At 50.2% G+C, this 24,741-nt stretch overlaps 9 protein-coding genes across 9 annotated transcripts; 6 read left to right on the forward strand and 3 right to left on the reverse strand.

Annotated features, from left to right (window-relative positions):
• Nucleotides 1-513: 513 nt before the first annotated feature.
• Nucleotides 514-2,335, forward strand: PFICI_08932 (uncharacterized protein; the record flags this gene model as incomplete). The annotated part of the gene is made up of 3 exons (XM_007837513.1): nucleotides 514-702; nucleotides 799-1,371; nucleotides 1,427-2,335. The coding sequence occupies 3 exons, from the start codon at nucleotides 514-516 to the stop codon at nucleotides 2,333-2,335; spliced, it is 1,671 nt and encodes a 556-aa protein (XP_007835704.1).
• Nucleotides 2,336-6,047: 3,712 nt separating this feature from the next.
• On the forward strand, nucleotides 6,048-6,833 carry PFICI_08933 (uncharacterized protein; the record flags this gene model as incomplete). The annotated part of the gene is made up of 1 exon (XM_007837514.1): nucleotides 6,048-6,833. The coding sequence occupies one exon, from the start codon at nucleotides 6,048-6,050 to the stop codon at nucleotides 6,831-6,833; it is 786 nt and encodes a 261-aa protein (XP_007835705.1).
• A 761-nt stretch (nucleotides 6,834-7,594) lies between these two features.
• Nucleotides 7,595-11,188, forward strand: PFICI_08934 (uncharacterized protein; the record flags this gene model as incomplete). Its single annotated transcript, XM_007837515.1, has 5 exons — nucleotides 7,595-7,703; nucleotides 7,801-8,555; nucleotides 8,705-9,328; nucleotides 9,385-10,854; nucleotides 10,910-11,188. 5 exons carry the CDS (start codon nucleotides 7,595-7,597, stop codon nucleotides 11,186-11,188), a joined length of 3,237 nt encoding a protein of 1,078 aa, XP_007835706.1.
• Nucleotides 11,189-11,421: 233 nt separating this feature from the next.
• PFICI_08935 (uncharacterized protein) lies at nucleotides 11,422-11,778 on the forward strand (the record flags this gene model as incomplete). The annotated part of the gene is made up of 1 exon (XM_007837516.1): nucleotides 11,422-11,778. One exon carries the CDS (start codon nucleotides 11,422-11,424, stop codon nucleotides 11,776-11,778), a length of 357 nt encoding a protein of 118 aa, XP_007835707.1.
• A 492-nt stretch (nucleotides 11,779-12,270) lies between these two features.
• On the reverse strand, nucleotides 12,271-15,767 carry PFICI_08936 (uncharacterized protein; the record flags this gene model as incomplete). Its single annotated transcript, XM_007837517.1, has 5 exons — nucleotides 12,271-14,388; nucleotides 14,473-14,826; nucleotides 14,898-15,243; nucleotides 15,318-15,600; nucleotides 15,671-15,767. The coding sequence occupies 5 exons, from the start codon at nucleotides 15,765-15,767 to the stop codon at nucleotides 12,271-12,273; spliced, it is 3,198 nt and encodes a 1,065-aa protein (XP_007835708.1).
• Nucleotides 15,768-16,707: 940 nt separating this feature from the next.
• Nucleotides 16,708-20,044, reverse strand: PFICI_08937 (uncharacterized protein; the record flags this gene model as incomplete). The annotated part of the gene is made up of 4 exons (XM_007837518.1): nucleotides 16,708-17,029; nucleotides 17,084-19,735; nucleotides 19,787-19,831; nucleotides 19,887-20,044. The coding sequence occupies 4 exons, from the start codon at nucleotides 20,042-20,044 to the stop codon at nucleotides 16,708-16,710; spliced, it is 3,177 nt and encodes a 1,058-aa protein (XP_007835709.1).
• Nucleotides 20,045-20,502: 458 nt separating this feature from the next.
• Nucleotides 20,503-21,361, forward strand: PFICI_08938 (uncharacterized protein; the record flags this gene model as incomplete). The annotated part of the gene is made up of 3 exons (XM_007837519.1): nucleotides 20,503-20,922; nucleotides 20,982-21,123; nucleotides 21,180-21,361. The coding sequence occupies 3 exons, from the start codon at nucleotides 20,503-20,505 to the stop codon at nucleotides 21,359-21,361; spliced, it is 744 nt and encodes a 247-aa protein (XP_007835710.1).
• Nucleotides 21,362-21,945: 584 nt separating this feature from the next.
• On the forward strand, nucleotides 21,946-23,689 carry PFICI_08939 (uncharacterized protein; the record flags this gene model as incomplete). Its single annotated transcript, XM_007837520.1, has 3 exons — nucleotides 21,946-22,224; nucleotides 22,275-22,817; nucleotides 22,868-23,689. The coding sequence occupies 3 exons, from the start codon at nucleotides 21,946-21,948 to the stop codon at nucleotides 23,687-23,689; spliced, it is 1,644 nt and encodes a 547-aa protein (XP_007835711.1).
• Nucleotides 23,690-24,060: 371 nt separating this feature from the next.
• Nucleotides 24,061-24,333, reverse strand: PFICI_08940 (uncharacterized protein; the record flags this gene model as incomplete). Its single annotated transcript, XM_007837521.1, has 1 exon — nucleotides 24,061-24,333. The coding sequence occupies one exon, from the start codon at nucleotides 24,331-24,333 to the stop codon at nucleotides 24,061-24,063; it is 273 nt and encodes a 90-aa protein (XP_007835712.1).
• Between the last annotated feature and the right edge of the window lie 408 nt (nucleotides 24,334-24,741).

Here is a 24,741-nt window from a genome sequence, read left to right on the forward strand (position 1 = left end):
AGAGAAAGACTATGCGACACTACTTCCAACGTACGCTCGTAGATGGGCAATAATCGAGATGATATGCGTGTCCGACCAGGGTCTCATGCAGGCGGGTGATATGGTGAGCGCTACAGGTTCTAAGCCGTCTTACACTCCAAGATGAGGATTCTTCCCCGAGTAGGTATCCCGTAATATTCGATCTATACGCTCAAAAATAAGAGAAACCGCACTCCGCCGATTCATCACAGAGGGGCTTCTCCAACTGAGCAATGTCAGTTTGTGGAGTAGCAATTCACTCGTGTGCCCAATCCTGTTGTGACTATAGCAAACCATTGCGGAAATTTCTGATATGCATTGTGGTCTCGTGTGTTGATCACTGCCAGAATACTTGGCTTGCCACCATCAATCTCACTCGCTCATCAATGGCCCAAGTATTTATCCGTCACTGTGGTAATCTCTTTATATTCTCAACTGTAACTCACAGATTTCAGAACCGCAATTTCTCATGAACCTCCAGTCGTAAAGCACAGGATGGACGCGGTCCTTACGGTTAGAGGGACTTTGGTCCTAGGCGTCATTGTTGTAGCTTTGTTCGCGACATTCAATTTTCTTCGACCTAAACCGCTCCCCGGCATTCCATATAATCGCGATGCGGCTGCAAAACTATTTGGTGATGTCCCGGAGATGATGGGATATGTCATGCGTACCAAGCGCATCTTTGTAAGGGATCACTTCCAGTCATCATGGTTGGAGTAGATCCAATCGGCCCAAATCATTGACAAGATGACACTGACACTATGGCTGCACATTTTATAGTGTTGGCTCACATCGCTCACAACACGCCACCAGAGCCCGATTGTGCAGGCCTTCATCAAGCCCGGCGGGCTCCCCTGGGTGATCGTGACGGACCCCTTTGAAAGTCAGGATATCCTGCTGCGCCGGGGCAAGGAGTTTGACCGTAGCGAGTTCTTTGAGGAGCTCATTGGCGGGATCCTGCCAGAGCAGCATATCCAGTTCATCTCCACCGACGCGCGGTTCAAGAATAGCCGCAACCTCATCAACCACTTGATGGCACCCACCTTTATCAGCGAGATCAGCGCGCCCGATGTGTACAAATCAGTGAATACACTGCTCAAGTTGTGGCACCTCAAGAGCAAGCTGGCAAATGGTCATCCCTTCTCGGCTCATCACGACATAACCTTTGAGGCACTCGACTCCATCTTTGCCTCTTCTTTTGGTCTGGAAGAGTCTGAGAGCAACACCATACAACGTATCCAGGCCTTGGAGAGATGGAAGCCTAGGATCCCAGATCACGTAGATGAGCCGGTGGGATTTCCAGAAGGAAGTGTTCCAGAAATCTTCTCTGCCATTCTCACGCTGTCAAACTCGGTTAGTACTGGAGCTGTCTCCAGCTCCAGTACTAACCTCGTGGGTCATGCGCAAGTTTCCTTACATGAGGAAAGCCGAAGCCGTCAAAGATCAATACATTCGAAACAATGTAGATGAGTATGTGCAGCTCATCAGCGAGGGTGACACCAAACCCAAGAGCGCGTTGCACTCGGTCCTGCTGCGCGAGCGCGACGTGGCGGCCAAGGAGGGCCGCGAGCCCGAGTACCGCAAGCGGGCGATTGCCGACGAGTTCTTTGGCTTCATGATGGCGGGGCACGACACGACGGCGACGGCCATGGCCTGGGGGATCAAGCTCATGACGGACCACCCGGCCGCCCAGGCGCGCCTCCGCGACGAGCTCCGCGCTGCCCTGCCCCTGGCGGCGCGGGAGCAGCGCCGCCCGACCTATGCCGAGATCACCAAGGCGCCGGTTCCTTACCTCGATGCCGTGGTGGACGAGGTGCTGCGCCATGCCAATACTATTGCCTTTGTCGTGCGCCAGGCCCAGCAGGACAGCACCGTGCTGGGTCGCCACATTCCCAGGGGCACCAATGTCTTTCTCATGGCCAACGGGCCGGGGTACCTGGAGCCCAACATGCCCGTCCAGGACGACATGCGCAGCCCTGGGGCTCGGCGGACAATGACAAAGTCTTCTCTCACGGGAGCCTGGGACGATGAGAGCATCAGTGCGTTTCGTCCCGAGCGCTGGCTCCAGAGGGAGCCCGACACGGGCGCCGAAGTGTACAACTCTCAGGCCGGTCCCAGCTTGGCCTTTGGCCTGGGGCTGCGCGGTTGCTTTGGCAAGAGGCTTGCGCTACAGGCCCTCAGAATTCACTTTGGTCTGATTTTCTGGGAATTTGAGCTGCTGTCGACGCCAGGGGCATTGGGCGGATACGAGGCCGTGCAGAGGTTTGCGAGGGAGCCCACGCAGTGCTACGTTCGCTTGAAGGCAGTTAGCTTGTAGCAACCCTTTTTTCCCCCTCCCGTGTATCCTCCCGTGTGCGCATAATCTCTTTCAATATCTAATTAGAAATGATATCATATGTTTTTGGACGGGTGATTAAAAAATGCCATGTTTTCCTGGTACAGGTTGGATCTTGTGATCCCCTTGACCGTCTTTTAAAGCGTTGTAGAAAACGGTGATCGACAACAAGTGGATCAAAGTGTGCAGGCGACGATCATATGTACACAGTAGAGGCAGAGAGAACCTGCAGCCATAATTAAGACATGGAAACTTGGACCGCAAAGTCAACTTGAAGTCACCGTCTTGGGCAGTGGCTAGTATATCGAGTGATCAATGTTTGTTAGTATAGGCTGACAGCATCACCCTTTGCGGTCCGCTGCCCAGCAACATGATCCAGCCTCCCTAAAGGATTCATGGCTGACAGCAAGGCATATGAACCACCAGTTGCCAGAGGAGCAGGGCAGATCTTTGCCCAGCTTGTTGGAGCAGGGGGGATGGAAAAATGGCCAAACTAGTAAGCAATATCCCCGCAACGGCGAGCCGAGCACACAACGACCTATTGGCTGCGGATTGCCGAATGGGGAAGGCGACCTAACAGTGTGCAGAGCCCTATAGGTTAGGCTTATCGTATGGAGACGGATTGCGTGGCCGACAGTTGGCTTTTGGGCTGGTAATAATACGGAGCACAGGTGCATAGGGCGAATAGACAGCATAATAATGAGTGTGTATGCTTCTTTATGCCAGGGGGTTAGTATGATGAGAAGCATCCGCAACTGCACATGTGTACTGATTCATCAAGACTGGCTGCATCTTGTTCCGGAGTATCATCTTCACTACTGCATCGAGTGGCAGTGGTTATCCGTCACAGAAGACTTGGGATGTCTTGTCAAGGTTTGAGGCGCTGCTTCTCTAAAACGAGTGGAGCTGGCACATTCGTTTGCAAAATTCGCACCCAATTCCCCAAGGTAAGCTAGGACGGAAGGAAGGGTACATGTAACCACTTGTGCGCACTATTGCCTTTGGGATTGCCGTAGGTTATTGATTCGCAAGCGACCTCAGGCTTGGAAGAAGGCTGTGTTGAAGGGGAAAAGAGAAGAGTCATGCCAAAAACTACTTCAGCCGCCACTCAGGTGCAATCTCATTCCTAGGGAGACAAGGGAGGCATTTACTTGTCGTTGCAGCGCTGATAATGCGAGAGCTGGTATGGATTGGTCTGGATCTCTTCAGATGGAATGCCGACCAGTGGTTCCGGCCCAGTTGGTCAGATAGGTCTAGGTGAAGTGTATGTGTGTGTGTGTGGTGTCTGTCTGCTGTCTCGGAGAGATCCAGTGTCGTACAGTAGCGAGGGCGATCCGGGCCTGTGGGGGGGCAAAGAGAGGCCAACGAGGCTGTGCACATGCGAGTCAAGAGTACGAGCAAAAAAACGTGGTAGTAATTCGCCGACGAGGGATTTGTTGAGTGAAGCGGTTAATGAGGAGAAATGCTATCCACTTAAAAAAGAGGAAACTCTTGAGATGCAACTAAGTAAGTAACCTTGAAATTCGCATATTGTCATTCGTGGGTTGTCTCCATCCTTTGCTTTTTGGCTGCCGTGATTCAGTCTTGAAACCTACACGCTGTCCATGGCGTTTAGAGTCGTCGGAGGTAGCCAGTTGCCAGTTGTAGGTACAGTTGGGAGCACGTACAGGTAATTACCAAGCCGGGATCGTTGGCGCGGGGCACCCGGAAACCCCACCACCGGTACCTACCTTACCTTCAGTACCACGAAACAATTTGTGGCTGGTCCCTGATTCGTGTCGATGAAATCCGGCAATTCCATATTTTCATAATCCGTCACGATATGATCACTGAACCGCAGCAATCGGACTACCGTCAGCAGGGCTCGCATTCCAAGCAATGTGCTCGCATTCTCTCGGATAGCAAGGACTGAAATGGCTTGGTCGTGACATCAAACGGAATGAGCCAAGCCAGGCGGATGACCAAATTCGCAGCAAAAAAACTTTGTCGCTGCGCCTGCCACTGGTGGCAAGTGACATTGGCCAAGGCAGGGCCTTTAGAGTTAATCGTTGGAATAAAGCCGGGCCCCCGTGTGAGCATGGAGATTGAATTGCTAGTTAGTGCCACTTGTGAGGACGTCAGCCGGCAGTGAAGTTTGATTACCTTGACAACCGAGTGCGCCGGACATGCTGATGAGTCTGTCCGCAATTACAGAATTTTCTGTTTCTTAATCACTGAATTTGCAAGTAGTACGTATTGCCACAACGTCATTTAGTGCTCGTGTCCTCTAAACACATGCATGGTATAGGGATCTTCTACAATCGATACAATAGTTTAATCTCGTATATCTGGTGGACTGTTCACACAGACGGGAAGGGGGGGGAAAAAAAACGAGGATCATGGTGCACACATAGATCGTAGAGTACCCGCAGCTGCGTAAGAGTCGGATGGCTTTGCGAGAGGACTGATCATGGTTGACAAAGCCTCAACGCCTCTATCTATCCCCGCAAGATGTAGCGTGGATACATGAACTTTAGCGTTCTGGTATGCCTGCATGTCAAACCAAGATACACGTGTAATGTAGTTTACACGTACAGAGGTAAATTTCAAAAGTTTAAGTCATGGTCCGTGCACACTCTACAGTAGGATAACGGCTTTTAGTACAACGACACACAGTACGCAGTACTTCTGATCTAACCCTAACCCTAAGAAATTTTTCGTTAATATTCGGATTTAAAGAGCCAAGATAATAGAATAAAGCATATAAATTCCAGAAGCATACTTAGTTCACCTTATTTGACCTCCTGTATATGGCCTATTGTGCAACTAATCAATCGGGTAGGCACAGTCAAGTATGGTATAGAAGCAAACCGAAGTAAATCGTACAGTGCTCCAGTGACAGCTTGGGTATCGGCGCACATGAGAAGATGCACGGACCATGACTTAAACTTTTGAAATTTACCTCTGTATACTGTGTAGTATAGACAGATGGATCCCTGGCAGTATCAGATATTCCATGGAGGCTGGACCTGTGTTGATCGAGGAGGGCCATGGCCAAATCGTGGCAATCTCATAGCACTGCGACTGCAAGGTACGATACGACAGAGGGTACACTAGCGGTCGCAGCAATCCACCTAAACTACCTGTACTGTGGGGTGGGGGTGCACCACAGGAAACAAGAACTCAGGTGGGGATTTCAGTTGCGGTGGCATGCCGAAGTGACTGCCCACAGCCTCCCCCTGGTCTGCTCGAGGCCTATCTGTTTGGCTTAGCGGCGGCGCCTGTTTGGTTTCGATTTGCCCTGGCCCAGCTTGGGTGGCTTGCAGCACACATGCACTGGATCCAAATCGTGCATTGGCACGGCTTAGCGCTGGACTCTGGTTGCTTCCATCTGCTTGTCTCCCTCCGCGCAGCCACACTGCTCTTCCATTACATATAGACGTCGAGCACACCACCAGACTTGCATTCGAATTCTCTTTCAGACAACACCGAAAAACAACTCATCTCTACAGAGAAGACTCGAAACAAGGCATATAGTCCTTACTCATTAATACGACTATCTCCGTCGACAAGAATCAGTACTCTCAAGCTTCTTCGGCAATCAGACTTTACAAGATCTTGTAACTGCAGCGGTCAACAAACCCCTGCCTTCGACTTGAATCGAAAACGACTCTTTATTTCCCACAACCTACACACACACACACACTCAACAGACATGTCGACATCCCCGACGACCTCTCTGCCCTCGCGGCCCGTTTCCAGCCGTTCGAGCCGCGCATCCTCGCGTGCTTCGCTCAAGCTCGATCTCTCCAACTTGCCACCACTCTCACAACCCGTCACACCGACAAACACTCTCCTGATCACCAACCTTAACGATCTCGAGATCTTTCGACCTGACAATCTTCAAACTATCAAGGACCTCATCTGCCAGACTGCCCCTGTAAACTCTTGGTCGCCACTCAAGTCCTTCCGGCGCATCGTGTGCTCCTTTGCCGATGAGCAGGCGGCGATCAAGGTGCGATCGATTTGGGATGGCGAGGCCATCATGGGCGAGCGCTGCCGTGTCTACTTTGGCCAGCACACGCCACTCAACCTGAACCAAGACCAGCACCTGGCGCTTCCCGATGCTGGTAAGCTCTTCTTCATCAGCCCTCCCCCGTCGCCACCCTGTGGCTGGGAGATGCGCCTCGAGGATGCGCCCAACAAGCTGGTCCACGCTGAGGACCTGGCTGATGCGCTGGCCAAGCTGCACCACCGCAATGTGCCATCCATTGACTCTCCCATCTCACCGATTGAGGGCGCCTCGGCGACAACCAGGAGTCGCAGCAGCACTCTTATTTTCCGGCCAGATGAGCCTACCAAGGGCAGCCCTGCACTTCCCTGCATTGCCGTTGATGACATGACGGATTCGCCGATAGATATGGACGTCAGCCCTCTCGGCACGGAGAAGCCGATCCTGGCACATACTGCAAGACCGCCAGTGGAGCTCATGGAGATGTAAAGAGCATGAGTGCATTCTTTTCATTCCAATTGTTCAATTATTTGCATGTTTGGCGTTGGGGGGATTTCTGCGCATCAAGGTGCATACATTTGCAATCATTCCTGGCCTGATTTGAGGAAAGTGAGGAATAAGGAGCCGGCGAAAATGGCTGGAAATTCCGGGCACGGCGTTATTGTAATATACCATAGGGGGAGCATGAATAAATCTAATCCTTTTTGGACCAATATTTTACTATATCATATTGTTCAAAAACTTGTCACAAGGCACAATGAAGAGGAGAATATATCCACCAAGAAAAGACCCTGTTCATCATACTTGTCCATCGTATTAACCTTATGACAGCCAGCTGCACGAACTGACTGCCACAGGACCACGTTCAATTCACGTCAATCACCTAACCAGATGCATTGGGATCATAAAGACTGAAGCACCCCAGATGGAGGTACCCATGTACATATGTACTGCCTAGGTACATTCGATACATAAGTAAGTTTTGGACATGGAGTATGTAGACATTAGTGTATGTGACCGGATATACACAGAATAAATGTGGACCCACCAGGCAGCGACAATACATACAGCAGAACATGAAATTCAAGTGTTTGTTTTCCTGCCGCCATCGTTTGCAGGACAAATAGTAAATACCTTTGCAATTTTGTCATATGCTCTCTGGGATATTCAAGTAATGTGCTTGACTGCTGCCCGGGTCTAATACCACAACTTCCTCTTGATCCCCAGTGCAACGGTATATCACGTAGAAGATGGATCAGTCCACTTCCTGCTCCCTCTGCGGTGTCTACATTGGTCAACATGACGGGACTCCTGTCGATGATTCAAACCCCCTAAGATGGGACCAAAAAGTCCGCGCAGGTAAGCTTTCTCTAGATCAGTTACAACGCTCTGCGTAACCCGTGACGAAAAATATCACACAAGAAAGCGGCTTACCATAACGATCAACTCCATCTAGTCAGGACGAAGCAAGGCTACCAAGACCCATTCATCACTGGATCAGGTTTTCTCAATTATCATAACGAGGTATGCGCCGACGCGGACTACCATTCTGATGTCGCCAGGCCTGGAATGCTCCTTGAGGCACATGAGCTTGAACAGAGGGTTCGTTCCTACTGGACTTTCCCATTCCACGAGTTCTGCTGGCAGCTTCTTCTTTACCGTATTCGCCCCGCTGAAGGTGAAGAACCTGAGCCGTCACAGGTCGCTCATCACCTCTTCGCCATCTTCTACAACACACCAACCGACGGCAGCAGGCGCTTGTTGCCAGGTCATGATTATGGATTGGATTTCCACCATTCTCGCCATCCGCATCGTGCGCTTTCAAGTCCTGATGAGCAATTCAGCAAACAGCTGGCCGATTCCAATCATCCCTCATATCCAGCTCTAAGACCGACAGACGCTGTAAAGATGCAGGATGCCTTTGCCATCCTCCCGAATGAGATTGTCATGCTCATTCTAAGGCATCTCGCATCTGCATCGGTTCATAACCTGCGCCTGGCTTCCCGGTCAGTCGCTGTGGCATCCCAGCCTTCGCTTCTGGGACAGGCCTTCTGGGCGAGTCGCTTTGAAGGAGAGGGCGAGCTAGCCTTTGTGTTTGCCAATCGGCAACACGCCCTACCTCCACAGTCCGTTGATTGGCATCAATTGTATATCTATACGATGCAAAAGCTAAAGTCAGATGATCACGGCTTCCGCAACCGGCAGCGAATAGTAAGTGAATATTTAGACGAGAACTAATTGCCATAATACTGCATTCATCAAACATCATCTAGACTCAAGTACCTGGAAACAAGACTTCAAACCAGCTGGCCCAGAACGCCAGTGTCTCTTAGATAATTTGCTGACTTTGGTTATTGTAGTGGAACACGTTGGATCATGTTATTCCTCAGCTCCGACTACGTCAGAAGAACGAGTCAAGCATTGCAAAACTCCCATTCCAGGATGACAGCGATGTAATTTCCGGCAGTTGGTCTGCTATGGCATCTGGTAAAGTGTCATATGGGTACACGATACCGACACCCGAGAGTGCAACCTGGAGAACGTCCGGGACGAACAAGGAACTCGATGCGGGATGCCACATCTTTGAAAAACAAGTCCTTGATTGGACCAAGGCGTCAGCTGTCGAAAAGGTTACCCTTGCAGTAACAGTCATCACCCATGTGGAGACGTCTTTCATCAGCGGCTTGCGCATCATCAACGAGAGCGGTCCCCTCAACAATGACAAAGAGGAGCTCGGTAGAGTGGGCTATGTCAGCACGGCCCATGAGCAAAAGGTTGATTTTGACAAGAATGATGTTTTGAAAGCCTTGAGGGTGCGACTTGTCATCGACGGAATTGTCGGGCTGTGCTTTGATATGAAGGGCAGTCAGCGTGACTATACCCAAGAATTTGGCGACTTTGCAACCATGGATGTAAAGAGCGGCGTGGCTGAAATTGAGTTCAATGAAAGTATATGCGACGCAAAGTTTCTCGTTGGACTTGATGTGAGTATTTTTCATGCAAACAAAACCAAACGACAATGAGGTTAACCCGACTCAAGGCATGGAAATTGGTCTCTCTGCAATTGAATCAAACCGGTTCAAATTCTTCGAATATTCCTCAGCCAGACCATCCAGCAATAGCCGAAATATGGTCTCCGACTTTGCCGCCTGAAAAATGTCCTCGGTGGGAAATCCACGAATCGGGTGTGTCACCACATTTCAACCTTTGCCTTTATGCCGGCTTCGGAGGCTCCAATGGAGAGCTATTGAGATCTCTTGCCATGGTGAATGTCTACATGGGAGAATATCCACAGGTAATACTTGGCCTTTCCTTCGTGTACAACGACGGAAGTGAACGTGTGTTTGGGCAAAAGTGTTACAGACTTGGCTCACAAGTCGTCCCTTGCATTGTGCAAACTTTCATGATTGCGGGCCAAGATGGCGAGAGGATCGAAGATTTCACAATAGGGTACTCGGGACAGTTTGGCGTGGTCCAGCTCGTTATGTTTCGAACCAACTTTGGCCGAAGTAAGAAGTTTGAGCTTTTAGGCGACAAGCAGATTTTAGAGACAACCTCCATGAAAACAACAGTTGCGCCGGCAGGAACCATCATTTCTGGCTTCTTCATCAAGCTCAGGTACCCGGCTGGCGAGATCAGTGACATTGTGGCAAGATGCACACGGACCGCGCATTCCAGCCAGCAGGCTTCAATCGTCTCCCGAGCCTCGGTACCAATCTCTTCGCATGCAGATCTACCAGCGGACCTCTCATTGGAATTGGAATGGCGCGGCGGTTACTCTTTCACACAAGCCAAGCTCGCCGGAGTCTATCGCATACAAATTTCCTCTCACGTGAGGAAGTCTGATCGAGACGCCCCTGGCATCTCCGGCCTTCGATTGGATTATCCAGGCAAGAGGGGCACGACTGTCCTTGGTCAGTGGTTGGAGCATTATGCGACTCTTGAACTCGAACCAGGCGAGGAGATCAGAGAAATAGTCACGTGGCGTCAAGTCATCAACAGGTTCAATCGAATCGGAAGAGTCGGCCCTACGTTGGGTCTTGCAATCACAACATCCAGAGGAAGAAAGGTGGGTAGAATGCCACAGGGACAACTTATGGATGATGCTGTACGCACCCAACACCGAGAGAATCCCTACGAGACGCTTGATACCATTGTCTGGCTATGTAACCATCGATTTGATGCAGTTGGAGTTCAGTACGCATCAAAGTTCAAAGAGCGGAGTCAACAACTGATCCTCAATCTCCCTACCGTGACCCATGGCGTGGCAGAGAAGATATTCATCAAAGGTGAAACCCGGGATGGAATTTCTGATCCTGTGATAGCAATCGAGGCCACCTTCAAGTCTATGAGTGACGAGCCGTCAAGTCTGAGTTTTCTACACGAGTCTGGAAACGTACAGACTCTTGGAACTCGTGGCGAGAGGCCTTTGGTTCAGACTCTGCACTTGGATGAGAGAATGATTCGCCTGGATGTTGAGCGGATTTCCGAGGCTTTTGTTTCTATTGCTGTAGGTCAAAACTGATACGTGCTGATGACTGCATGGCTGACGACATGGACCATAGTTTCTCACAAGCAACCATCGCGAGATCTCAATGATGCATGAAGATCAGGTGAAGAGATTAGCGAATCGAAAGAGGTCTCATCATGCACACATGCTTGAGAGAATCCCAGAGGCACGGAAGGACCTCAAGGCGGATAGTGTTTTCGAAGTTCCACAGTCAGCGGGAGACTTTGTAGGCTTGTGGACGATCCCAGCGGAGAAATTCGGGACCTTGTCCTACTTGATGGGCCCAATATTCAAAAGCCTACCTGAGCCTCATGAGAGCAAGAACCATTCTTGAGGCTTGTGGAGAACCGTATTGTCCGTTTTGGTGTACCGAGACCCGAGGCTTGATGGCAGTATAGCAACCAGCATAGCTCTGATAACAAAGACGTTGCCACTTAGATGAACAATTGATGCCACAACAAAGCCAAGTACCCGATCTTGATAGTTAAATCATGTTAGTTGCACAAAAGGAGCTGCTTTGATAAATTTCCTGTCCTTCCCACCTCGGTGAGAGAAACCCCAATACACATGACAGGTCAGTCCACAACCGCTGCTGCCCGACCTTTGGCCACGAAGGGAGGCAAGATGAATATCACCCAGTTCATCTGCGGAGTATTCCTCTTCAACGCTAGGTTTATGAGGAACAGTGACGCGCTGGCGCTAAAGGTCGCTGCCTTGATCATCTATGTAGTGGCGTTTCGGGCCCCAGTCTTGCGCGTTCCTCCGCAGCACCTCGCAGTGCGCAAGATGAGCATTATAGAAACCACAGACGTTGCTCGGATATGGGAACGAGCCGCGGATAATGGGCAAAGGGTTCTGGAAGATGAGGGCATGAATACTGAGGCTCGCTGGCTTCGAGTAGAGGATACAGAAATGTCAAGATGATAAAACATCAGAGAACTGACAACCTAGAGGCAAATTTTGAAACGCCCCCTCAACGACGATTATAGTTGGTCGAAATCTGCTTCTCTTTCTTTGGAGAAGCTGATGCCCAAACCTTGTCGGGAAAACGAACTGTACATGATGGGCGAGCACTTGAAGGTCATAGATTAGATTCACAACACAATTTATTTCTTGAAAGACAGAATACAGACTACATCTGATTTATTTACTACCTATCTCATCTGCACGCCGGCAGGAACTATCTACTTCTTTTTTGGTGACACCTCGACAACGCATTCGGGTATACTATCTAGTCTGAACTACTTCCAAGGTTGGTTTTACAAATCCTTTCAGCTGTTCTTCTCCAATTTTTTTCTCCCTTTTCCGTGAATTAATTACCATAGCATTACAACGGCACTGATGCCAGTCGTATCAGAATCAAAAGTGGCTGCTTTGATCTCATCTTGGTCATTGCCAAGGTACAAGTCAGACAACCTAGAAATCATCATCACCGTCCTCCTCATCGTCGTCGTCGTCAAAACCAATGTAGTCTTCGAGGAAAAACTGCATGTCGTCTTCATCCTGGCTCGGGTCGACATGCTCAACGCTGGCCGTGGCCAAGGCGTCAGTAGTGGCGGCTTGAGTAGCACCAGTCTCTCCCTCGTCTTCCTCCTCCTCCCAGTGGGTGTCGAGGGCACCCGTGTCGTAGTAACTTGTCTCGGGGGCGACAAAGTGCTGGACGTAGGCGGGAGCGCTGCTGTCGGCCTGCTGTCCCGTCTGAGCTGCGGGCTGCTGGGGCGGGAACATGACCACGGTCCTCCGTCGGGGGGCGGCGGGAGAAGTGGCGTTGGTCGTCGAGTCGACGCCTCGGTAAAGAGTGTCAAGAGTGCGAGCCCGGAGACTCTGCCGTGTCTGGGTGGTGGTCGACGTGGTCGATGCCCCGAGGCCGCTGCCCACATTCTGGAGGATGCAGTTATCGCAGCAGCAGTAGCTGTCGTGCTCCTCAGTCTGCTGGGCCTGAGTCTCTCGACGCGCCTTGATGCGATTGGCCTCATCAATAAAGGCACGTTGTGCTGCCTCGATTCTGCGCTTCTGATACAGGAATGCGTTGGGCGAGTAGAGATCTCCAAGCTTTCCAGACGAGGCCTCCCAGAATTCAGTCGAGGCCAACTCAAGCGCTTCGATCTCTTCAGACGTCAGGTCGTGGGGCAAATATGGTCTCTCACGTTCAATGCCACAGAGGAGATTGTACCAAATGTCGTCGGACATCCAACAATCCTCCTCCGAGAAGTACTGGGTCTTCTCGTAGGCCGCGGCCGACTGCGTCTTCAATCCTGGCGGAATTTTACGACCCTTGCGCACCTTGAATGGACGCATATACATAAAGTTCCTGAATCCACCGATTCCACGGAGTTTGAACATATATCGTCCGATGGGGGGATCAGGCTTTGGGCCCTCCCGTCGCTCCTGAACATTGCCTGTGTCCGTGAAAGGACCAAAGATGGATTGCTTTGGGGTGATTCCCAACTTTGTCTGCCAGTTGCTTGGACCAGCATAGGGAATGAACTGAGGAAGGGATCTCTCAGCCACGCGAGGAGGCTCTTGCGTCTCCTCTGCCTCTTGGACCACCGCCTTACCTTTGCCCTTGTCGGGGCGAGTTTCTGCAACGGCGGCTTCCTGTTGGTCATCATTGGCACCAAAAACATTAGCACCAGAGACACCAGCGCCAGAGACATTAGCACCAGAGACACCGCCAACAGGTGTATCACCACCAGAGACGTAGCCGTGATCAGACATGTCTTCGTAACCGTAGTGGAGATATGGATCGCCGTTGTCATCATCAAGAGACAGGCTGATTCCCTCATCTTCATGTAGAACGAGATGAGGATGATTGGGTTGCACTTGAACAGCATTGCCTGAGGTAGAGGCAGAGGCTGAGGCAGATCCTGAGCCCATATTCTCCATGTCTTGAATATTGGGCTGTAGGTTCCGGCGGGCCTCTGGTTGCTGGAGCTCGAGAGACGAGGTCGGATGAGCCATGACCACCTGCGACTTGGGCTGAGGACGACCAGAGCCAGATTCGCTCGGAGCGTTGGAGTCTCTCATCTCCTTGGCCGAAGGCTGGTGCAAGACTAAAATCTGGGCCGGGTCCAGAAGCTCCTTGTAGACTCCATCGATATCGTCCTTGCCCACCTGGTTGCACGTCTCGCGAATCTCGTGCTCGAGCTCCAAGATGGTGTGGTTGTGGTGATCCATCAGAGTACGCTGCCACTCGAGTGCCTCCATGGTGCGGTCGTATTGATAATTAACCTCCTTCAGTTGATGGTTAAGATGGCTGCCGACTCGTGACGTGATGACTTTCAGTCTGGCCGATTTTTGTTGTTGCTTGGTCTGTTTGGAAAGCTTCTCGGCCTTCTGCTGCTGTTCCTCATCCTCGCGCTTCATCTGGAGGTGCCAAGCGGCATAAGTGGCCAGCTGCTTCTTCTCCCTGAGCTCAATAATGCGCTTCTCGCGCTCGCGATTGGATGCATACAGCTCGTCTGTCTCTGCATCAGCCTCGGCAGTGAGGCCACGCTTCTTCTCCATGACGCCATGAATATCAACGATAACGTCCTGTCATGATCACATACATTAGCAAGGTTATTCATGAGCAGGATCTCATGAAAACAAATGAGAGACTGCCAATTTATCACTTACGGTATCGTACTTCTTCACTGTCGCAGCCGTATTTGGGATTCCAGTCTCTGGAATGAGGCCTTGCTTGAGTCGCTTGAGCTTCTCGCCAGCGACAGGATCCATTCGTGAATACTGATCCACGAAAATAGGATTCAGACGGGAGACGCGATCGGCGTCAATGCCAGGAGACACCCACTGCATGGGGGAGATCTCGGCAAGATCGTAGACGGGCGTCATGGGTCCGCCATCCTCCTCGCATCTTTGGATCATGAGCCCCTTTGGGCGGCGCGTCTCACGCGGCTCGGAGGGAGGCACATCGGTGACTTCAGGAGACTTGGGACGCCTACGTAACTCACGCTCCGGCTGATCCTTGGCCTGGAAGATATCGATGTTAGGTCTCTTGCACAAAAAGAAAATGTCCTTGCGAGTGAAGGCAATGAACTCACAACAACTTCTGTGTTTGATTCGGTAGGGCGATCAACCCATCGCTTGCTACCAGAAGCCAACTTCAGGAAAGTTCCAGGTGACATTCGTCCACTGGGCATCGTCTCCTTATCGTCATCACTCGGGTTTTGCTTCGGCTCAAGGTCACCGGGTGCGCTGTTGGCACAGTCGTAAAGAGATCTGGGGAAACCCGAATCGTTGTGCTCAGAAAGGGATCGGCGAATATCGAAAATCTTGATGGTCTTGGGCATTGGGGGAGAAATGGACGAGCCGAAAGCGTAGGAAGAGGGACGCTGCTTGGGTACAGTGGTAGGGGACTCCAGTGAGTCCTGAGTTTGACCCTCGAGTCTGAAGTTTCATGTCAGCATACAGTTACGTGATCTCAGGAAAAGCAACACGTTCTCGAGTGGATTAATTCTTACCTCGGGGACTTGTTGTTCTCATCAACGTCATCATCGGGCTTCTTGTCCTGCTCTAGGTACTGCTCCTTAATTCCATTTTGCAGCAGATTAGTAAGACTTTGGCCAACTTCAACACCATCGACTGGTCCGCGCATGATGTGAAGAGCATTGGAAATTTCCTTTTCCGTGATGACTCCCTGGGCCTCATGACATGAGGCGGCAGATGTCTTGTTGGGAGTGTCATCTCGTCCCTCGGGAACAGACTGTGTCTGAGAAATGGGCGCGTTCGAGTTTGATCCGGCGCCTGTAACAGAGATGGAATTGATTAGTCGCGATGATTCTCTTGACAAGAGGGAAGACAACCTAAAACTTACCAGAGAGGTTTGTGAAGACCTGGCGCGCATAGGTGGTCAACTTAGAAACACGCGAGTGTTTCTTGCCGTCCTTGGGCGGGCCCTTCAAGTCGTCCATGATGGCAGTGTGTTCGATCCGGAGATCGGGTGTGTGTGTGGAAATGTGTTGCAAAACAATAAAAACACTTGGAAAATACTATTTCAAGATGTGGATTGGAATGGTGAAATGGTGGAAGATGTTGTGGGATGGGAGGGGTGTTTGCGTGATGGAATAGGAAAACACCTGTTGGGCCCCTCTTGGATTGAAAATTCGATGGATCAGGTTCCGCAAGATTCCGCAGCTTGCTGTCGTGTGGGCTTAGGCTTACGGGGCTAGAAGGCACCAGGATGACGATGAATCGCTCTGAGATCGTCGTCTGAGGTGTTGGACGGCGGTGACGAGGCCCGAGACGGACAGGATATCGTCGACTATATGACGGGTGGGTTCTCACATGGTTGGGATCGACGACGAGAACATGCTCACGGCACATCCTCCTAGTTACCTTTTGGGGCAGTGCATAAATCAACAAGTGGCGTATGACTCTTGACTGGTCTTGTTAACCGTATACAAGAGAAGGATGACTGAGATCTATTGATCAAAGACATCCACCAGCAATAGTGAGGCCCATCGAACATTGCTTCTTGAGGACTTACAACGGTCATATGTCTAAACGTCTGAACAGACTTACCTAAACGGAGAGCATAATGCTGAATCATTGGGTTCAAAAGAAACCATATAGAAGGAATTGACAATGGATCAAGTCACCTAGGACGATTTCATCATAATGCTTTGGATTAACAGATGAGAGGGCAATTTGGGGAATAAGAAGCCACTATTGCCAGCATATTGTTGGGTGTATATAAAAGCATGGCAACTTCTCATAAGAACATATCAAAGCGAGCGTGTAAATCTCATAGAATTGATTCTTCTTAATTATATTGTAATCTAGAAAGCTCGGAAGATCAAGGCCGATTAAGTATTATCTGGAGACTCCACTATGTGTACTCTGTAAATAACATTATTTCTTGGCCTTGCCCTTTGCGGGCGCTTTTGCGCGACCCTTGGCTTTTGGCTTCTCTTCATCTGCGTCTTCATCACCATCTGTAGCCTTGGCTTTCTTGGCAGGTTTCTTCGCCTTCGCCTTGGGTTGCTTGATATATTTGTCACCCTTGATATCATCTTCATCATCCTCGACGGCATCGGCAACTTCAAGGGCATCACCTTCATCCTCCTCTTCAATTGCTTCCTCCAAATCTGGTACTTCTTTGGCTGCTTTCTTGGGGGCAGCGCCAACATTGCTAGCCTTCATGAAGGGAATTGGGTGGGCTTTTTGATTGTACCTGGACGGAGTCAGTCTAAATGTCTTGGTAGCAGAGTCAGAAAAAACAACTTACAGCCTAGTGAAGGTCGACTTTGTCTGTGTTTCGATTGAAACAAGCTCTTCGTCCATGTACCCGACTCCCAACTCCTTGATGGAGTCAAAGTCTTCGCGAGTCAAGAAGTAGCTGTCCATGAGATCGATAACTTCATCCACTGAATCTTTGCCTTCAGCAGCCAACCGCTTGACTGTTTGCGACCAAAGCAAGGGTAGATATTGTTGGCGAACCTCATTGGCATCACCCGAAGACCGTAACCGCATGTGTGAGTGGATTTCGCGGACATATCTCCCAAGCTTTCCATACTTGCTGTTATTGCCAAGCCATGACGTGAAATTAGAACCCATCAACTGTCCTGCCACGAAACTTGATGGCCGGACTGTGCTGAAGACAGCATGCGTGGGCATCAAGCTCCAGTGCTGCTGTGGGCCATGAATCATGCGGTCCACCAGATCACCGTCACTGATGCTATCAGCAGCCTGTGATGCAAGCTCCAATGCCTTGAGATTTTGCTCTCGTTTGTTGTACCCTTGGCCGTTCAATACTGCGGGTTTCGACCGAAGATAATTCTCTTGTATCATGAGGTAGCTGAATTCGTGGTCATTGAAGTAGAGTTCGATCTTGTCGTTGAGGGTGGCTTTGCTGGCTGGGGAGAACAGTCCGCCACCAAGCATCTTTTGGCAAATGTCCCACGGCTTCAAAACAATCGACTTCTCCCAGGCCTTGGACATGTTCTTGCTCTGGTCATAGTCCATCGAGGTTTGATCTAGCTTGATTGTTGAGAGCATGTTGATTGTTTGTCTGATGTCCCTGTTGCTGCCCTCAATTAGTGCTTCCAAGACTTGAGGCGATAGCTTCAGGCCTTCTCTGTGACAGACAGTCATCATGCGCGAGCGGATCTGGTCAATTGTCGGTCTCTGGAACTTGACATCGAAGGCAACAAAATCGAAAGGCTTCATCTTTGGCAGCTTGCGCTCGTTGCAGATGAGGATCAGGGGAACCTCGGTCTTCTTGGCGAATTTGGCCAGAGCACCAACACCGCCGCGGTCACCTCCGGACATACCATCGACCTCATCCATGATCAAGACAATTTTCTTCTTGCCAAGATCCACCTTTTTGCCATCCCCAGCAAAGTATCCGGCTAGAGATGTGTTGTTCATCACCTCGCCGAGACCATTTTCGACCATCTTCTTGCTACGAGTGTCACTGGCATTCTGCTCCAGAACATCGTAACCCTCGAGCTTCGCAGCAAGATGGGCGGCAGTTGTTTTGCCGATACCAGGTGGGCCAGACAAGATAACAGCACGGTAGCCGCCCATTCCGTCCGCACCTCGCTTCTGGAAGTCGTATCTGCGGGATTTGGTCCAATTCCTTAGCCAATTCTGAATCTTTTCTACTGCAGCCTTGTTGCCACAGATGTGATTCGCTTGCGTAGGTGCGTACTTGACTGTCCATAGCTGGGCTGCAGGTTGTGTGGCAGCAGGGGCCGGGCCAGTTGCGCCTCGAGCAGCGGCAAGTTTACGTGCCTTCTCAGCCTCAGCTTTTCGAGCTTTCTCCTCCTTTTCCATTTCAACTGCTTGCTGTCTGATCTTCTCTTCTTCGGCCTTGCGCTTTTCGCGTAGTTTTTCAGCACCCTTGCCAGTTCCGCCTCCAGCTGGAAGACGGCGGATCAGCTCAAAGAGACCATTCTCATCAATGGTCTTGATATTATGAGATTGGATCTTGGCCAGCTTGCTTGGACCCGCATCGTCGCCCAAAACAACGTAACTGGTCTTGCTGCTCGGAGCTCCCGTGATCTTTCCACCATAGCGCTTCACCAAGGCTTGGGCTTCTTCACGAGCAATGGTTTGGAGTTGCCCAGTAAAAACAAAAGTGAGGCCCGTAAGACAATCTTCCTCGCCTTCTGGCATTTCAGCAACAGGATTAGGAGGTGGCCCAGAATTGCCACCACCAGGCTGAGCTTTTCTCCAGTCGAACTTTGGTGCATTCGGGTCCTTGGCTGGAGGTGTCGGAGGTCTGACGGTAGGAATGTCGTCAAGAATAGCTTGAATGGCTGCATCTTCCGATTCATCAGCCTTTTTCGACTTTGCAGGTGCTCTGGGTTTCTTGGCTGCCGGCTTCTTCTTGGAAACTGGTTCATCGTCCTCGTCGTCCTCAGATTCAGCCTCTGGGGTCTTTCTTTTCTTGCTAGCAGATGCCATCTTGGCTTTTGTGGGTTTGGAAACGACAGGTTCGTCTTCGTCATCATCCTCGTCAACCACGATAGGCTTCTTGCCTCTCGAAGCAATGCGCTTTGGCTTTGGTAGAATCTCATCCTCGCTCTCTTCTTCAACATAGTCATCGTTCTTTCTCTTGTTCCTGCCCTTGGCATCTGCTGCAAATATGTCGTCGTCTTCTTCATCGTCATCCATGAATGCATCGTCGTCATTATCGAGGTCATACTTCTTGTGTGCGGCGGATGAGCGCTTATTTGCTGCTGCTCCTCCATTTTTTGCAGCAACCGGCTCTGCCTTGACAGGTGCTTCGGACTTTTTCGAAGTTCTCGGGCTCGAACGAACCTCCAGCTTGGTAGCAGACTTTGATTTGGACTCGGAAGTAGGTGCAGGCTTGGCCTTGGATTTCGAAAAGTACTCGCTGGTAGTGATTGCTGTTCCGTCGTCCGCCTTTTCACTAGATAAGAGTCAGACATTTGTGGTTCTGAAAAGGCACAATACAACTCACGCTGCCTTCTTCCTAGGACTGGAACGGGTTGCAGGCTTCTTGGGCCTAAGACGATTGTTAGTAAGCTACGTATTGGGTTACTCAAAGTAGAAGACCCTACTTTGTTTCTACAACTTCGTCGTCACTATCATCTTCAATGACCTTGCGTCCCTTGCCGCGACGTCGTGTGGAATCATCTTCTGTCTTCTTTGGAGCTGGCTTGGGAGCAGCTGGGGGGCCGCCTCCCTTGGGGCCAAAGAAAGAGCGGATATCTGGCATTCTGTTGGGTGAAAGAGCTAAATGGTAGACGTGATAGCTCAATCAATTAACGATTGAAAAGGCGAAACAGTCTTGGTTCGCCCACCCAAAGGATTGCCACAGAACGAGCCACAGTCTTGAAAGAATGAGGTCGGACTCAGCAAGATCCAATACTCAAAGAAAGACGCGATGACGCGCTTGAGCTTTAAGTGGTTTCCCTGACTATGGCCAGTGCACGCGTCGTAGCTCCAGAATTTAGGCAGTCAAAGCAGCAGGCAGTTGTACCCAAGTACCTGCCTCGTCGGGACCCACCCCAGTTGAAAGATACATAGGTACATGGCTTTCAATCAATTGACCGGGGTATCTGGGTACAGACGCTAAATCCTGGCGACAGCTTCAATTGTCGAAATTTCGAGCTCTGGAGGAAGAGACAGTCTAGAAAGGGACACCTCTGCTAGGCTCGACGCAATTCAACCACAATGGCCTCCACGACCTCAATGAGCCTTGCCGGGGCTTTCAGAGGTCTCACGATCTCCGCGACGAGGCCCTCGCTTGGCCCATGCCTAGCAGCCGCGTCTAGACAGAGCGCATCGCCAATCTTTAGCAATGTCCGGCCTTTCTCTGCGACAACCGCAAAGGCCAACTGGCTGGAGCCCAGACTGGAGCGCAAGAAGAAGATGATGAAGGGACGACCCAGAGTACCGACCGGCGGCTCGACAAAGGGAACAACCGTGGTATGGGGCGACTACGGCCTGCGCATGACCGACCACCACCGACGAATCAGTGCACAGCAATTGAAGATTGCAGAGGACACAATCAAGGCCCGTCTTCGTGGAGTCAAGTACAGACTATACAAGAGAGTCAATTGTGACGTGGGCGTGTTTGTCAGCGGTAACGAGGTGTGTCTCGAGTGTTCTGGGCAGATGTCTGCGGCGCGTCGCTAAATGAAATACTACAGATGCGTATGGGTAAAGGAAAGGGTTCCTTTGACCACTGGGCTACCAGAGTTGCCATCAACCAGATCGTTCTGGAACTGAAGGGTCTTGTGCACGAACAGGTTGTTCGTGACGCATTCCGTCTGGCTGGAAACAAGCTACCTGGTAAGCAGCGGTGTTTTGGTGTCTGCAACCCGTCTTGATCGCTGATATCTTTCTAGGCCAGTGGGAGTTTGTGAAGAAGGGAGAGCCGCCCGTCGTGGGTATCACAAAGCTGGTGGATGGCGTGACATTGGAGGAACTGAAGAGACCGAGGAGGAAGATTGATGCAAGCGAATTGCATCCCGTCCCGTCTCCCAGTACATCGCTTGAAGCGGAGAAGCCCTTGGATCCTACACCATAAAGGACCATATCTCGAGGTTTAATATGCCCTGTATATGAGTGTTTCTATCTAGAGAGAAGCGCTTCCGTGTAAAATACAATTCGTCATGACAATTTTGCTGCTTTGTGTCACTTGATACTCTCGACACTGCCACTCCGAGTTTGGTGTGCAGGCGCCGTGCCGTCAAGCAGTGCCTGCTAATGTACCTACTATCTCTGCGTTGATTCTCTTTTTGTCGCCTCGATTAGAGTTCTAAAGTTGGTTCTTTCAAAGCCGGCAGGTGGAAAGCCAGGTTCATGGAAGGCACGACTCGGCGCCTTAAGGTGGCCTAGGTTTGAGTGTGACCTCCTGTTCATTGGCAATCAATTGGCTCAGGATTCATCCTATCCATCCACCTACGCACAAAATCGGATCAAACTCTTATTTTTCTTTTGTCGTTTCTTCACATGATGTTCTACAGTGTAGGTATGACTAGAAATTTACATCTCCGCTGACGACAAGTGGAAACAACGACAGTCACCAGTCCTCTCACAGAGCTGCGCTCAATCTCGACACTCGGAGACACCATCAATACTCAGGAATCGCCTTCTCCAAAAACAGAGACCATGTCAGAATATGTCGAGCTAGACGGGTTTCAGCTACTTGCGCCAAATCTAGGTCTCCGCTTGTCTGTGTCGTCTCATCTATTCATCTCCAATCATGCCAACTTGGAATTGGATTGTCATGGCCTCTACGAGTGTGTCCAAGCCGAAAGACTATGGTTCTTACCGCCGAGTATCTTCTATCTCCAGCTCAAAGTGCAAGTTGGTGATCGAGCAATGCATACGGTTTTGCCGGAAAGTAATTTCCTTGAGTACTGTGCCAACATGATCTGTCTGGCGACGGTAAGTTAGAACCACTGCTTGTTGGGTGTACCGACATTAAGATCAGGTAGTTGTGGGATCAGCTTGGACTGTCAATAAGTTGCACAGCAGTACACTATGAGACCGATAGTGAAGACGACCCAAACCTGTTCTTTGAGATTGAGCAGCCGGATAAATCCTTTGCATTACTATCGCCACCATCTGTCCAAACAAGCACAGTACATGGCTTGACCTGCTCCTTGGACTATGACTGGACCTTTGCACAAAGTCAGGAGGTAATTGTATTTGACAACAGCACGAACCAAGATCCTGAAGAATATCTGGATCCCGATAAGAACTGGTTGTATCAACAGGACGATAGTTGGAGTGACTTGCATACAGAAGATCGGTCAGCGGGCAATGATCCGAGCGAGCCTTTTGCAATCAACGAAGACATAACGAAAGACGAAAATTCAAGTGCAGAATATCGCCACACTGTTGTCCAACTAGCATTGGCCTCACTACATAAGCTCATTGGCGTCAAGAGGAGATTTTCGGGCATTCGCGTCGGCGATCCAATCTCTCCAACCTTGCTGGAACTAGCACCTTGCGTTTGCAATGCAAGTTACATACAGGTCAGTCCATTAATTTCAATGTCGGGTTGATTTTTGCTGAGACTCGCTAGACGGTCGCGAAGTACGCCAACCACTTCCCGGCCATAGCCGATATTATCACAGACGCCAGTACATGGAGACCATCCTTACGCGACAAGATTGTCAAAATTTCTGCAGAGCGGTCGAGTGATCACGAAAGACCGCTCGATAGCCATCACAATGACACTAGATATTCTATACGACAAAGGCTATGGACCTTGTTACGTACATCGTTGGACGGCAATACAGGCATGCGGCACGCTCTATCAAGGGTGAATCGATCATCTAGGCAACTCGAACTACAACACCCTGAGTCTCTATATTTTGAGTATGCCATCAACCAAAGCGATGAAAACGAAACAGAAGATTCAATGGATGTAGTTGAACATCAAGAGTGGAACCAGTCAGATTGCTACGCTTCGCCTGACACGTTCAGTTGGGCAAGTAATAGCCGTTACGGTGATCGAGTCTTGCCAGCGAATTCGGCCACCTATTTCAATCACGAAAATCAATTGGAACCCGAAAACGGTCCAGTCATCTATGGAATATTCGAGCCACTGCAACATCATGCCCAGAATGGTGATACGATGATAGACGATGGCATCATACATCGACCTGCGTATCAAGTAGACACCGAACTAAACTTTGACGACACATCTAGAGTCGCATTCACTCCATATGAACAGCGGAAATCTCACGAAACGCACAATTTAGCCCCTCGGTCACATATTGAATACACCGAAGAAGACGGAGATGAACAATGGGATGATACGGAATGCGAACACTACGAATTGAGCCAGGAGTTCGAGGCGACTTATGAGACTGCAGCATATCCAGCAGCTCCTCTCACTTAGCCAATCAATCGAGGTGTTAGAGCTTTATGGCAAAAGCAAATCGACTTCTATTGACTAGAAACCAAGAATAACCGGGAGTGAGTTGTCAAGTCTTGAAATATAATCATACAGATCTAGTAGCGACGACGTTATGTTGTTTCGACCTGCAAAAAGAACCCCAACCCTGCCAAATGAAATATACTGATGTCGTCCATCGTTTGAAAATGTTGTATTTGGTCGAATGGCTGCCAACAGGGTCACGACTCGTATCCTTGCATACCAACATAATCCAGCCAATTCCACAAGTCGCCTCAACAATGGCATTCCTCTCGATGCAATCTGTGGCCGATGCAGCACGCCAACATGGTGCGATTCACGATTGATATACACCATTATCTTGCTGCTGCTGGTTTCGCCGGGCCCTTCTTGTCGTCCTTCTTCTTCTTCTTTTTCTGTTCCGGCTTCATTGTTGCGTAGTGGATGTACCAATGGAGGGTGATTTGCAATCCGAGGACAACAAGCACCACGAGTAGTTCGGCAAAGAGGTACGGCTGGTCGTTCAAGACAGCAACGGCCTCTGGGGTGGCACCAATTTTGAGAAACCAGCCAAACTGTCCACCGCCATTGATATCGTTTCCATTTGCATCTCTAACCAAAGCAGCCATGATGTCGGTGGTGGGTTGGTCGTCGTGTTATTAGATTTGTTGGTTTTAGAGCAGTGCCAGACGTGGAGAAGAGCGCTTGCGACGTTCCTGACGTTCCTATGCGATTCGGCGGGTATCAAGTGAAATGCAGCAATATGACAGTTGGATTAAAGGCGTTGTATAGAAATGAGCGCGACGGGACAAGGTCAGTATCGGGTGCACCAGTCACGAAGAGAAAGGATATATTCTAAAAGTACGACACAAGAAGACACAAGCGAGAGAGAGAGGAGAGAGGAGAAACTCCAAGACGTCGATGACAATGGTTTGGCTTGGGTAGAAAAGTCACACCCCTTGGAACCCGAAACCACACAGACGTGGATGTCGAGGAGGCTCAAAACGGCGACCATTCCCGCTTGGGACGTTCCTGAG

The sequence above is a fragment of the Pestalotiopsis fici genome, assembly GCF_000516985.1.
Source record: "Pestalotiopsis fici W106-1 unplaced genomic scaffold PFICI_Scf_6, whole genome shotgun sequence".
In the NCBI taxonomy this organism is placed as follows: Eukaryota; Fungi; Ascomycota; class Sordariomycetes; order Amphisphaeriales; family Sporocadaceae; genus Pestalotiopsis; species Pestalotiopsis fici.